Genomic DNA, 14,495 nt, shown 5'->3' on the forward strand with positions numbered 1-14,495 from the left:
CCCTGTCTCCCTTTTCTTTTTCTGTCACCATAGTATTTACTCTCACGGACAATGAATGAGTAAAAAAACACAACATGCTACGACACCTGCAGTACTGCTTTAATGTCTTTGTACATTGTCCCTTAAAAAAGATAAAACTTATTGTGGTTAAAAGCCTATTTTCAGCTACAATAAAATGTTAGATGTACCGGGTATTTCTCCAGAGGGTCGATCAGAAGCGCGTCTCCAAAAATGGTCCTGCAATATTCGGCCATCTTTGCCTGCTGTTTGGCCCTGGCAAATACACGGATACATAAAGTATTGGAAAAATACTGTACTTTTTCATTTGTTACATAGCCACCATATCTTATGCACTTACGAGTCCACATGGTTTTCAAAGGAGAGGATAAGAGGCCAAGGAGACGTCTTGAAAGCAGACTCTGCTATGGCCTCGATCACTTCCTAAGAATCGTAAAGATAGAAAGAGAGGAAATGAGATTTTAGGTCCTTCTGTATACAATTATTGTAACTGTCCCCGGTTAACAACAGTGGCAGGCTTGTCTTCACTTCATCTTTATAGGCACTGAATATATCCTGCATTATTGAGGCTAAAAACATTCTTTGGGGTAGCCCCCTCTATCCTTTAAGCAGGAGAGCGAGAGCAGCTTCTCACTGAAGGTGCTCCTCTGCCCCATCACCAGCTCATGCAGGGCGTGGTCACTGTTGTCCATCACAGAGAGCTGCTTGTCCAGGGTTCTCCCCTCCGTGATTGACACTACAGAGTCCTGATCAGCCCCAATCATAAAACCAAACCAAAGTAAACATGATTACTCAAACCTGCGACAGAAGGTAAACAACCACTCCAGGTTCTACAGGGAGTATTATAGACCTACCTTTGTTTTTTTACCTGCAATGACACCATAAAATCCGGAACAGATAGAGATTTTTTCAGTGGATAATGTGTGTCCCCATTACACAATGTAGAACATTTGTTTATAACTCACAGCCAGCAGTGAGTAAAATAATAAGGGAGAATTCCCATCAGGAAAGTCCTATTTTATTTTATTTGGATTGAATGTACTTATTCTAAATGGTACACGCTTCACACGTTGCAGCTTGTAAACAGAATGACACATGGGGTGATCAATGCACTCATTATTGATGAAAGCAGTAAATGTGACAGACCTGCTGTTCTTATCTGAATATGGATCATGTTATTTCAATTCCAATTACACAAATGGTCATCAGTGTTAATTCACAGTCAATGCTTTGTTCTGTAGTGATGAAGATGTGTTGCATAAACCCACATCATACTGGACGCACAGTGGGTTGCATATGTATCGGCCCCCCTTTAAATTTTGGACTTTTTGCCTCGCTATGAGAGTTGGGATTGTTGAACTTTTGGTGAAATTCGCGACACGTCGCCCAATCAGGAGTTTTCTCCAACAGAGACGTAGCAGCGGAGTCCCCGTGGATGTAAGCAGTCATGGAGGATTAGCTTCATCGTGTTGTGAACCGGAGCTACAGCAGCTCTGGGACTTTTACAAAGACACACATTACTGTTTCTTGTACCTAAACACCCAGGATTAAAAGTGTGACTGGATCTATTCTGGGAATGTGTTGGGCCTTGAAAATGCTCGGAGCATTACCATTGGAGAAAGCTGATGCTACAAGCTAAAGATCTGATCTCGATCATGTGAAAACTTGAAAGATCCACTAATAATGTCAATAAAACCCCCGTCTACATAAAGCAACCGTTGAACAATGATCACACACTGAGCTGGGCGTGTTGATTTGGAAGTTTATTGCTCATGTTTAAACAAAAATTGGCCGTTGCCGATCTTAACATAGTTAGCATCACTGAATAAGCACAAGCGTCCAACACTGAGTGTGATTTTGACGCTTGAGAAGTGTGTGGTGTGAACGTAGCACAGGATTATCTGACTGCTGATGTTACTCTACTACTCTACAAGCACTACATGCACTGCAGGCAAAACCTTTAAACAAGCTAAAGAGCTCTCTAATTTTACTAAAATCCTGAATAAAGACAACATTTTGTGTTGGGACAACACTAATACACACATGTGTTTTGTGTGCTGCTGACCTTGAAGGAGATCTCAGTGGTCATGGTGAAGCCATGGGTGATGTAGGGCTCTTCGTCTGGGGGGCGGCCCTTCCAGCAGTCCAGCTCCACACAGCGGCAGCCAGTCAGGAGGACCTGCCGGTACATCTCCACCGAGGAGAGCCCGGTCAGCTGCCCCACTGCCCCACAGAAAACACAGGGAGGAGACTCAAAGATAGGGTTGCAATAGCTTCCAATTTTATTTAGTTTAATATTCAGGTGAGCTTCACCTGGTTCAGTTTGTTAAAGAAATTCGGGGCATTTCTAATTTTGTCAACAGTCTATATATTTCCTACCACAGCATAGTCAATAATACATAATACCAGTACTGATAAGATATCAAGGGATAACAATGGGTAATGTTGTAGCACTATAACTTCTTCTGTTTTTATGGTTTTGAGTCCAGATCCCAAACCGATAAAAATCTAATTTGACACAAAAAACTGTCAAGGCCAACAGTACAAATGAAATGTTTTTCAAGCTGGAAAAAGGCGTATGGATCCATCAAAAAACAAAGAGCTGAAATTGTCACAAGCCTTTTCTTGCTCTGTCAAAATGAACCAGAGTTTGGAACAAAAGCAGCCCAGGGGGGCGTTACCTGTGAGGTAGGTGTGGGAGGAGTTACCTGTGATATAGGTGCTGTGGGAGGAGTTACCTGTGAGGTAGGTGTGGGAGGAGTTACCTGTGATATAGGTGCTGTGGGAGGAGTTACCTGTGAGGTAGGTGTGGGAGGAGTTACCTGTGAGGTAGGTGTTGTGGGAGGAGTTACCTGTGAGGTAGCTGTTGTGGGAGGAGTTACCTGTGAGGTAAGAGTTGTGGGAGGAGTTACCTGTGAGGTAAGAGTTGTGGGAGGAGTTACCTGTGAGGTAAGAGTTGTGGGAGGAGTTACCTGTGAGGTAGGTGTTGTGGGAGGAGTTACCTGTGAGGTAGGTGTTGTGGGAGGAGTTGATGAAGTAGTGAGACAGTGGTTGGTTCATGTCGTCGATCAAGTCGAGACGTTCTGGAGGCACGACTCCGTTCTCCTCTCCGCCCAGGTACCGACAGAAGGCCTGAAGGCTGATCTGGTCTGATGAGGCAGCAGAGGGGCATTATTGTTACTTGACTGAGTCTTTAGTGTCGAGGACATGTCGGCTCTGGAGGCTTTAGCTCATATTATCTTATGCATCTTGTAAAATGGAGCCGCCAACGTAAAAAAAAAAAGGCTCTATAATCTATATACAGATTTATATAGATATAGAATTATAAATAATGCCTGAACAGACAGGCATGCTAATTTCATAGCAAAGTAATGTAGTATTGTAAGAGAGATCATTTACTTTTAAACGTAGACACTGTTTTGCCACAGAAGAAGCCTGACCCACCTCTCTCCAGCTGACTGCTGTTGGTCTCATAGCGCTCCATGATCTGCCGGACCTGCTCCCTCTTCAGCGGGGGATACAGCACTTCATTGAGGCGGGAGTCGCGCTGACGTCTGTTGATAAAGTCCATGAACTGGTCCAAAGAGATGAAGGGTTTCCTCTTGGAGCCGCTGCACACACAGTATCACACATGACCTGCGCATCACACACTACACAGAGTCCCAGCTATACATTTCCCACCACACATCAGCTGATATGTTTGGACACATGAGGAGGAGAACAACAAGACAATAGATACAAACACCAAGAGCAACTCAGCTCCAAACCCACAAGGTTAACAACATGGCTATGGGACAATATTGAAAAAAACGTATACCTCGAGATTTGGTCATTTTCATGGTTAAGTTTTACATCTGCTGTTCATCAAAAACACAATAAAAAAAAGCTTGTTTTATTGTGTGATTGACAAATAACACAGTGATCTCCGCACACCGGCAGGGAGTTTGGCTCAAACAGTAGATTCACACCTCTGATCACTCACACTACAGGATCTGAACCCTCTAATCCCGCCTCGTACTAAAGGGCCCACGTCATGAGATGCTTGTATTTGAAACACAAGTGTAGAGCAAGGGTGAACGTACTCTGTCACTCAGTGGTTAATTGTACTTGATAACCTCATACTGTATGTCAACCATAATGCCCTGGCTGTGTTTTCATATTGACTGAAGATTGATCAATGCTTTTACCATTCCTCAAATATACTCTGGATCTCCGGCCGCAAACACAAGCTGTCCAGGAACTTCTGGAAGGCCTCCCAGGTGAAGTCATCAGGCTTGATCCCCTCGGACTGCAGAGACAAATGCGATCAAAAGTGGAGGATCGAGAGTTTTGGGAATGTTCAATATCAACTGCAGATATCTGTGACCTAACTTCATGTTCTTTTAGCGTTTTTACCCCCAGAGGAAATAACCCCTAATGAATACACTGGACTGATATTTTGTTTCATTTAAGCATGTCATCTTTAAGATCAAGACAGTCTCTTCAAAAGGTCAAAAAGTTCTCCCTCAGCAGCGGATGTCATGAGGTATTACTCATGAATGTAATTAGTCTTACTCTGATCATTTCTGCACTCAAAAGGCCTCCTCTACAGCGCATGTCAAGCCATTGTACAAAGGCTCTTTTAAACTGCTTCGCGATCACCAACTGAGGAGTCCAGGAGGGTTTAATGCCCCTGTAGCATTAAAGTCGCACCTTAGTTTTGTTATTTAGTCCATGTGTATTCTAAATAGCAACATCGGAAAAACACAGAACCTTAAAAAGTGCAGGAAATGGTCTTAATACGATATTGAAAGAAAAGTAGGTTAAGAGAAATGATTGTTGAAGAGAGAATGTGCTTTGTTTCCAGCAAGTAAACACTTTTTCTCATATAGTATATTAAAAAGAGCATATGTGTGCCATGTAAGTCTGTCTCCTGTAGGTGGCGGTGAAGAGCCATCAGGAAGCGCAACACGTTTACACAATCTCATCTCAGTCAGAGCGTCTTGTGACTTAGATCTGGAGCAAAGATTCACTTTGACACAGGGAAGTGCAATCTGTCCAAAGTTTGGCAAAATACTGAATAACTATTTTTCTGGAAAGTATTGCAATTAGATTTGCAACATGCAGGAGGAGCATTAATATTTAAAGACTGACATTTCAAACTGCTAAATGAAAACATAATTGTAGAGCTTGAAACCACAGGTTTTATACCCTGGAGACAGCGTATAAAAGCTACGGGAAGATATTGTGCTGCCTAAAAACTGCAGCCATTGCGATTTGATAATTATAAGTTAAGTTGAGTTATACTTTATGAATCTCTGTAGAGAAATTCCCTCTCTGCCTTTGACCCATCCTCAGAGCCGCTGGGGTGACCTGTAGGAGCAGTGAGCTCCAGCATGGGCCGGCGCTCGGGGACCCATCTCCATGATGTGGAGCCAGGCTGGTGGTCAGAAACACCTGGCTGGAGGATTCACCTATTGTACATGTTTTTAGTGGTGGGGAAACCAGAGCGAAGGGCACATGGATTGGAGTGAAGCAGCTTAAATAAAGCTAAGGACAGCTGAAAATAGCAAGCTATGCTTGTAGTGAAGGAAGTTTGAGTGCTGAGATGACTTTTTAGATAGGATAGAACTTTACTGATCTCACAATGGAGAAAAGCTCTTGTTACATCACTCGGGGGATGCAGAGAGCAAAGCAGTGCAAATGGTTCCACAGCATCCTCTCCGCTCCGAGGGTTCTCCGTCACCTGGTCCACAGCTCTCAGGCAAAAATACGGATGAAATCTATTTTCAATCTTTCAATCTCAATTAATTCCTATGTGTGTTCATAAACATGCACTGTCCCAAACAAGCAAAAGTTAAATACATTTCTCTGCCCCTCTGCAAGCAGGAGAAAAAAAAATGTTGTGAAGCTTCAAAGCGATCTCCTCTGTGACAATCATAGCTCTTTGGTTCCTAAATAATCATAATATTGCTACTTTTGTTCTTATAGTCAGACCTCAGTGTTAGTTTCATACCTGACGGTTTCGGCTACAACTGTGGTCTTCCTCAGAGGTCGTCACGTGGTGTTGTGGCCAAAACCGTCAGGTACGAAACTAACACTAAGGTCTGGCTATAAGAACAAAAGTAGCATCATTCTTAGAAGACGTAATGAACTGGAATAATAATATTGTAGTAAGTGTTTTCTTTCACAAACTCGCTGCTTGCACACGCTCTCTTCGAGGTGGACTGAAGTGGAGGGCGTACGTGTTGATTTTGCAGTCATTCGGAGGCGTTCTGGAGCAGAGCGGAGCTGAACTAGAGTCAGGACCAGAGGTTCCGCTAGACTTTTTTTTTGTCGGCCACTTTGGCCGGCTGGGTCGTAAAATGTCGGCCATTCGCAAGAATTACCGGCCATTAAAAATATATATACATAATGAACGTGGCTTATTATCATCAACAATCTACATTTAGACAGAGCTACACGAGTGCTTTAGTGGATTCCAAAACACGGCTATTTCTAATAAAAGACTGACGTGAGAAAAATGCAGCAACAGCGAAAATCCAAACATGAAGTTGTGCGCGTGGAGACGGTGGAGCAGCAGGTGTTGCGCGGACATACACCACTCATATGCACTTTAACTCAGACAAAAAAGTAGCCGATATCTACGACCCTCACGCTGTCCTTATCCAGGTCTGACCAGCTGCTCAGCGAGGGCGGGGCTGTAGATGCCCTTCCGCGCTTTTTCGTGGCTTCAGGTGTAAAATAGTGATAAAGTCCCTCACCACTGAAATATTGTGGAGAGACAAATCGACAGCACTAAAGTCACAACAGTCAGTCTCGAGTGATTCAAAACGGACCCAGCTCTGCTGCGCTGTAGAGCGGCTCCAACACTGGTAACTGAGCCGAGGCGTCTGCGCAGACTGACCGGGGGAAGCGCCTCTAAACCCGGCCACTCTGAGCGGCTCCGAGCACCGGTAACTGAGCCGAGGCGTCTGCGCAGACTGACCGGGGGAAGCGCCTCCAAACCCGGCCACTCTCCCAGGAAGAGCCACTGCGGGACAGCGCGTCAGTCTGACTGAACACATGCGCGTTTCAAGAATATCCTAATCAAACGTATTAGCTGCTGAGTTCTTAACACACTTATATGAAAGTAAATGTACCTGTAGTTCGCAGTTTTCTTGGAAAATGTGACGAAACACGAAGAAAAAGCGTTACATATCCAGACAGCGATGATGGCGCTTCGACTGCGCTTTGTAAAACGGGCTAAAGGCGTAAATCAAAACTTTTTTGATAGAAATATTGAACCTTTTTTAATATTTAGGCCTGTCTCGAAAACACTTTGTTATGTTAGTCACTGACTTAGGTGACATGTTTAATATATTTTTCTATTTTTTTATATTTTTTCTCACTTTTTTACTGTCGGCCAATTTGGCCGATGGAAATTATTTTTACCGGCCATTTGCTTTTCAAACCGGCCAAAAGCCGGCTACAGCCGGCTAACGGAAACCCTGGTCAGGACTAAACACGGTGAGGCCGTTTTAGGTTTATGCAGCTAAAGTCTGAACAGTCTGCCTGAATACAAGAGACAAGTAAATCATGTGGCAATGAATAAAGACTGAATACATTTTAACTTACTCTTAGTTGTGCCATTTAATTTTAATATTTCAATGATTGTTTTATTGCCACTTTGCCCATTGATTACAATATTGCACTGCATATCAGCGTTGTTTGAATGCTGTTCTGTTGAAATGTGCCTTATAAATAAAGTTGCCTTGCCATGCCTGTGGAATGTAAACGGAAGAGTTGGCTGACCTTATTATTAATGAGGCCGCCCTGCTCCAAAGCCGTCTCCACCCGTTTCTTATCAGAGAAGAGCTTCAGGACACTGGAGGAGCAGAGGACTCATTACTACAACTCAAATCCACATTCACTTGTAATTATCAAACATAAATCTCATACATTTTAAACACATCACAGATGATTAACATGTGAGACTGAAACCAATATAGAAATCACCTGCACTTCTGAACCTGTTTGTAGAAGCAGGTTTAATGCAAAAGACTCACTAGAGAGACAGGATATCAAGTTTTTGTAAACATTGTTCCTCCTAAATGTCAGTAATCTGAATGCAATTATTCAAATTGTGATTTTGATTTGATCTTATCAATTACAAGTGGACTACTGAATAATGCATTGGTTTTAGAGCACTTTTTGGATACTCAAAGACACTTTACACTGCATTATTCCTTCATTTGATTAAAGTGATAGTCTCCAAGTCTAAATGTTTTACTCTTTTTAATAAAATGTGTAAAATTGACCACCTGGTCTTGCATTTTGAAGTAATGTAAGTAATATATAAGCACCGTATTTTCTGGATTATAAGTCGCCCTTTTTTATATAGTTTGGCAGGGGGTGTGTCTTATACTCCGAAGCGACTAATACGTGATAGTTTTTTCCCTTTTTTAATTCAAATATATAATTTCACATGCCGCTAGAGGGCACTGCAGGCTAATCGAGCAGCAGAAACAAAGTGAGCGAGATGCGGCGGTTACTCTAAACAAAGCAAAGCTAATCACGGGCTAAATGCTCGATGGCCACAGCTAGAGGAACGAGCTGTAAATGAGAGCTTGAAACACGTGCTTCCGGGAGAGGTTTGTCAACAGTGCAACACTCCTTCCCAGATCTCAGCAACTAAACACAGCCTAGTATCCTGCCGTGGTGACCAATGAGACGAGCCTTTCCTGTGAACCAGCCTGTCAGGTCCAATCAGGAGGAGGGGGAGGAGCTTGTTCCTGCTCTCCTCATGTTGCAAACTAATGAGAGCTTTGTGGTTAAAGAGGGGAGGAATTTGATCGTTTACTTTAAGATTTCACTCTATCTCTCCTCAGTTTGCAAACTTACAGACTATCGCTTTAAGGTAAGCTACTGTTGTAGCCACAGCCGCCCTGAGGTAGACTGACGAAAGCGAGCCGACCAATCTGCGCCATCAGCCCGTCAGACCACTGTAGACGACTCACTCAAGTTCACACAGAGTCGAGGCCGTTTATCCCAGGGAGGAAAAACTGCCCCAGATGTTTAGTTGTCAGTTAACTTCAAATATGGAGCAAAATGATCTTCTATGAATGATTCCAAACTAAATGGAATACATGTGGCCTCAGGAGCAAAATAAGAGAGGCTGTCTCTGCTCTTTGTGATGTAAACCACGCCTTGTGCTCCCAACGGTTAAGAGCCATGAAGTTGGGCGGTCACTGGTTTCACTCCTCACATCTCAAACACAGAGGGACAGTCTTTGATCTTCTACTGTATTTGTACAGGCCTTGAAGCAGAAAGAGGAAGTTGTAAATGATGTAACATTGAGGAGCGTTGAGGGTTTGTCATGCCGAGCGTCTAACCGCAGCTACTAACAATGTTGACACCGAGATAAGATGCATGATCTGTAGCCTGCAGTCGAGCAGAAGATTCATCACAATCAAAACAAAGCTGCAGTTTTAACGAGGCAATAAGCAGATTGAAAGGCTGCAAATATTTAAGTATCATAATGTGTTCTAACCAGAAGATCTCATTGTGCCTGCATAAAAAGCTTGCTGTTCCACAGATTAGACTGGTTCTGAAATGTCTGATTCTTGCATTTGTTTCGTATTTCAGTCTTTTCTCAAATGTTAATGATCCGGCACACACTTAATATGTCCACAGAGCCACACCTTGATTTTAAAACACAAATCGCTACAACAGACAATTGCTCACTTCTTCACTCCGATCTTGCCGTCCTGGGCGACTTGCAGCTTTAGCCGCGTGTGCCTGAAAAAGACAGCGACAAAAGGAAAGGGGTGTTACAGGTGACCAGACCATCTCCAGCTCTGGGTACCAGCTCACAACGTACGCCTTGAGGAGAAATGTGTTCCGTGACGCATTCTGGGACAGGATGTTTGTAGCGAGCGTAAAAAGTTCATCTGTCCAAAGCTGGAAAGAGAAAAGAGTCATATTAGGGCTGGGCAATGCAATAATAAAAAAACTAATCATCTGGGACGCAATATGGACCTAAACATGTATCACGATATTTGTTGGTATGTATCACAATATGGCGAAATGATACAATTAAATTCACTGATTGAACTTCTTAAACATTCCCTTAGTCACGTGTGAGTGTTGGTCAATCCTCTGTAATCCTAAACCGTAGTGATATTCTTCTGTCTGACTGGAACCTTGGCGGATTTGATTTTGTAGGGACAACAGGAAACGTTTGATGTTCCTGCAGGTTTCTGTACTTTTACTTTGTAAAGGGCGAGTTTAGACGGAGCGTTAGTGTTTGTGATCTGTCATAAAACAGATCAGAGTTATTTTGAGGCCTGGGACTGACCTGCACACGGAGACCAGAGCTTTGAGAAAACTTCCAGGACGCGATGGTGACTTTATTAAAATCCTGGAGGGTCACACAACATTTGTTTCCCTGTTTCCCTGTTAGTCACAGGAGGTTTTAAAAGTGGCTAAGGTTATATCCATGTTTTGTGTTATGTTTTCAGAAACTTTCTTTGTAAGCACGAAGCCAGCTCAGTAAATGTGTTTTCCACATGGGTTGACTCAGGTCTGTGAAAACGGCGCAATCCATCCTCCAGGCCTGTGTGAGGCGCTGTGACGCTAACACAGATAATAGAACAAGATGTAGAGGGCGCATGTGCAGTTAACTTATGTGGAATGTAAACAGTGAAAATGAAACTGATTCAAGGATTTAGGATCTACAGAAGAGACGAGGAGGAGAGTTTATTCTTCAGACGTAACGGGACTAAAGCAGAAAAACCTGTCAGTGACTTTTACTGTCAGTCCAAAAACACAGACTGACTCATGTTTTTCTACTTGTCACCTGTGGCTTGTGGACTGCAGCGGAGCAAAGAGGAGGGGAGTCAAACCATCATAGATCCATGAGGAAAACTCATTCTAAGGTCAGTAGATTATGGATAACAGAAACCACTCTGGAGCTGTGATGTCATCGTTTTAGTAAAAGTTGCGGAGACGTCGTAACAACGGCTCCGCGTAAACAGCGTTTTGACAACTTTCCACTCTGGGACCTAGTTTGGAAAATGTTGGTTTGCAGACACCCCAAATACCGGGCTCGTATGGACGATACACTGGATTGATAAAATAGCTTTGCGTTTGGTCCTCAGCTTGACTTCGTGTGGACAGGGCCTAAATCTGTGTCAAAGCTGACAACGCTTGGACCAGCTTTCCCTCTCAGCCTGCGCTCTCGTTTACTTCCTGTACGTGAGTGAGTTATCTTTTGCACCAGTATGAGACAAGTCTTATAATGGGGAATATTTCTACGTTATCCCCATATTTGCTATTTAATTTTGACACACTTTCAGATGAGAACACGTGAAAAAAAGCCCAGACAAACTAAACAGTGCTTTAGACAGTGCAGGAATTCTTTCATTTTTTAGAGTGTTGAGCTCCAAGAACGTCATGAAAACTATCCAAGGGAAGCTCAGAAACAATAATGTATTTTTGCCAGGGTAATATCCATAGACTGTATTTCAGACCACTACATTACACAGATCATGGATGTATGCCTGATGACGTACTTTGGCAGTGTCCTCCTGCATGGCCTGGAAGTTCAGGTAGGAGATGTTGACCAGGTCAGTCCCGTAGACGACAGTGACGAGTTTCCCCTCCACGTTCTCACCCTTCCCGAACCCGAGCACCTCGCGCAGTTTGGGGTCCTACAGCACAAAAAAAACATTTACAACTACACACCGTTAAGTGTAACACATTTATAAACCATTCACTTCCTCATCAATAACACATTCACATCTAAATATATACAAATATAGAATGGCTCTGGCTTAAAGGCGCTTAAAGGTCTTACACAATCATGTTAAAGTACACTTCTAAAGGTTAGAGGTTAAGGTGAGGAAAAAGGTTTGGGCTCATTGTCTTACAGCAGTGGTGCTCAAAATGCGGCTTCTGGTTAACTAGACACACATCCCCAGAGATGGCCATTTTTACTGCAAGTTTAATCATTCAACAAGATTAAAACCTCAAAAACTAACATTTTATTGTGAGCTGGATTTAAGCTTCCAAGCCTAGATAACGCTTCAAACCGCTCTTAAATGCACCTGAATGTTTGACTGCACTGACCACTGATCTGTGGCCTCCACCATATACACTTCAACATGCGGCCCCACACTGTCTTATGGGGTCCCAGCAATATAAAATGGTGTGTCTATCCAAAACTGACAAATGAGGGCTGTGATGATGTTTTGTAATTGGAATTAAAAACTGACAAATCCTTTACCAATGCTCTATATACAAATCATACATATCAAAGTGCATTAGTCTAATGTAGCACTCACATGGTTTACAGCAGCATGCATTATTCAATCACTCCCACAACTTTCTGTACTGTGTACATCGCTGCCCCGGGTTAGACCCTGGGTTAGACCCTGGGTTAGACCCCGGGTTAGGGTTAGACCCCGGGTTAGGGTTAGACCCTGGGTTAGGTTTAGACCCTGGGTTAGACCCTGGCTTAGACCCTGGGTTAGACCCTGGGTTAGACCCTGGGTTAGACCCCGGGTTAGACCCCGGGTTAGACCCTGGGTTAGACCCTGGGTTAGACCCCGGGTTAGGGTTAGACCCTGGGTTAGACCCTGGGTTAGACCCCGGGTTAGGGTTAGACCCTGGGTTAGACCCTGGGTTAGACCCTGGGTTAGACCCCGGGTTAGACCCCGGGTTAGGGTTAGACCCTGGGTTAGACCCTGGGTTAGACCCCGGGTTAGACCCCGGGTTAGGGTTAGACCCTGGGTTAGACCCTGGGTTAGACCCCGGGTTAGGGTTAGACCCTGGGTTAGACCCTGGGTTAGACCATGCGCTAGACCCTGGGTTAGACCCAGGGTTAGACCCTGGGTTAGACCCCGGGTTAGGGTTAGACCCTGGGTTAGACCATGCGCTAGACCCTGGATTAGACCCCGGGTTAGACCCCGGGTTAGGGTTAGACCCTGGGTTAGACCATGCGCTAGACCCTGGATTAGACCCCGGGTTAGACCCCGGGTTAGGGTTAGACCCTGGGTTAGACCATGCGCTAGACCCTGGATTAGACCCCGGGTTAGGGTTAGACCCCAGGTTAGGGTTAGACCCTGGGTTAGACCATGCGCTAGACCCTGGATTAGACCCCGGGTTAGGGTTAGACCCTGGGTTAGACCATGCGCTAGACCCTGGGTTAGACCATGCGTTAGACCATGCGTTTGACCATGCGTTAGACCCTGGGTTAGACCATGCGTTAGACCATGCGTTAGACCATGCGTTAGACCATGCGTTAGACCATGCGTTAGACCATGCGTTAGACCATGCGTTAGACCATGCGTTAGACCATGCGTTAGACCATGCGTTAGACCATGCGTTAGACCATGCGTTAGACCATGCGTTAGACCATGCGTTAGACCATGCGTTAGACCATGCGTTAGACCCTGGGCAGACTCTGGTTTGGGTGGGGATCCCGGTGGCCTTTTTAGGTTTCTGGTAGGAAAAACCTACCAGAAGCGTCCTAGAGGATTGGAAATCAAATGTGGCAAGCTAACCACCCACACAGCTGCTGGGTCACTGAAAGGTCAAATACCTCAAGCATGGGTTTGAACACTATCATTGTGTCCTTGGGCAAGACATGGACACTAGGGCTGCTAAACAACCTTTAGTGGTAACCTATTACTGAGTTGTTTTTTTCTGCCTTGAGTGAAAGACAATCAGAAAGATCGAGCCTCACTTCCTTTGGCTGATGGCCAATCAGAAGAGGCTTCAGGGGAATCATGTTTGTCATGTTTGTCTGCGCTGCAGTCGCTATAAACAAAGTGCACGTGTGTCTCTGCAGAATATTGTCCTCGCTAGTAACGAGTGCCTCACGACCTGTGAGTCAGATTGGATCGCAGAGCAGGTCGGGGTGGTCCAAAAAAGCCGATTGCTTCCGCTCATCACTGTACTCCCGGATCATTGTACTGGCCCTACTTGTAACATCTTTATACAGACAGTTTGTGACGTAAATATGAGACGCATTTTCAGAAGACAAGCAGCTTTGTTTTGCAGCCTTTGCATTTATGTTGCTGAATAGGGAGGGTGAAATAGTGTTTGAGTGCCTAATGTAGGTAGAAAAGCACTAATAAATGTGGTCATTTTCACATTGGCATTTTGCCATTATTGGCTTTGAAAAGCCAACATGTTTGAAGCATGTTTAAAGACTATACATATATGATCATAATCAGGTCTCAGTACTTCCAACCCTCATAATAATGGTTGTGCAGCAGAGCAGATTAAACCCATTTTGTGATCTAAGTGTCAGATTTGGTATCAATGTTTTCCACTTATTCCATTCATGTCAAAAGCCTGATTATATTTTTGTTTCCTGGGCACATTTCTCTGAGTTGTGTGGGACATATGTTTGCCTTGACACTACATTGACCTGAAAGTTACATGTTTTGTTTTTGCTTTAACTTTGGTTTTGTTTCTTTGTTTGGTGCAACCCTGTTAGGCAACTCCTG

The 14,495-nt window shown here is 44.0% G+C and overlaps 1 protein-coding gene across 3 annotated transcripts in view; it reads right to left on the bottom strand.

Moving 5' to 3' along the window:
- Positions 1-14,495, bottom strand: part of plcb3 (phospholipase C, beta 3 (phosphatidylinositol-specific)) — an 86,591-nt gene that overhangs the window by 26,055 nt on the left and 46,041 nt on the right. For all 3 annotated transcript variants that reach the window (XM_079579571.1, XM_079579570.1, XM_079579569.1), the window contains exons 4-13: positions 11,553-11,690; positions 9,860-9,939; positions 9,724-9,777; positions 7,792-7,864; positions 4,206-4,306; positions 3,463-3,629; positions 3,021-3,167; positions 2,084-2,241; positions 359-441; positions 189-273 (exon numbers count right to left, since the gene is read on the bottom strand). In XM_079579571.1, coding sequence (XP_079435697.1) covers positions 189-273; positions 359-441; positions 2,084-2,241; positions 3,021-3,167; positions 3,463-3,629; positions 4,206-4,306; positions 7,792-7,864; positions 9,724-9,777; positions 9,860-9,939; positions 11,553-11,690 — 1,086 coding nt within the window. The remainder of the gene's footprint in view (positions 1-188; positions 274-358; positions 442-2,083; positions 2,242-3,020; positions 3,168-3,462; positions 3,630-4,205; positions 4,307-7,791; positions 7,865-9,723; positions 9,778-9,859; positions 9,940-11,552; positions 11,691-14,495) is intronic.

This window comes from Gobius niger (genome assembly GCF_951799975.1).
Source record: "Gobius niger genome assembly, chromosome: 21".
NCBI lineage: Eukaryota > Metazoa > Chordata > Actinopteri > Gobiiformes > Gobiidae > Gobius > Gobius niger.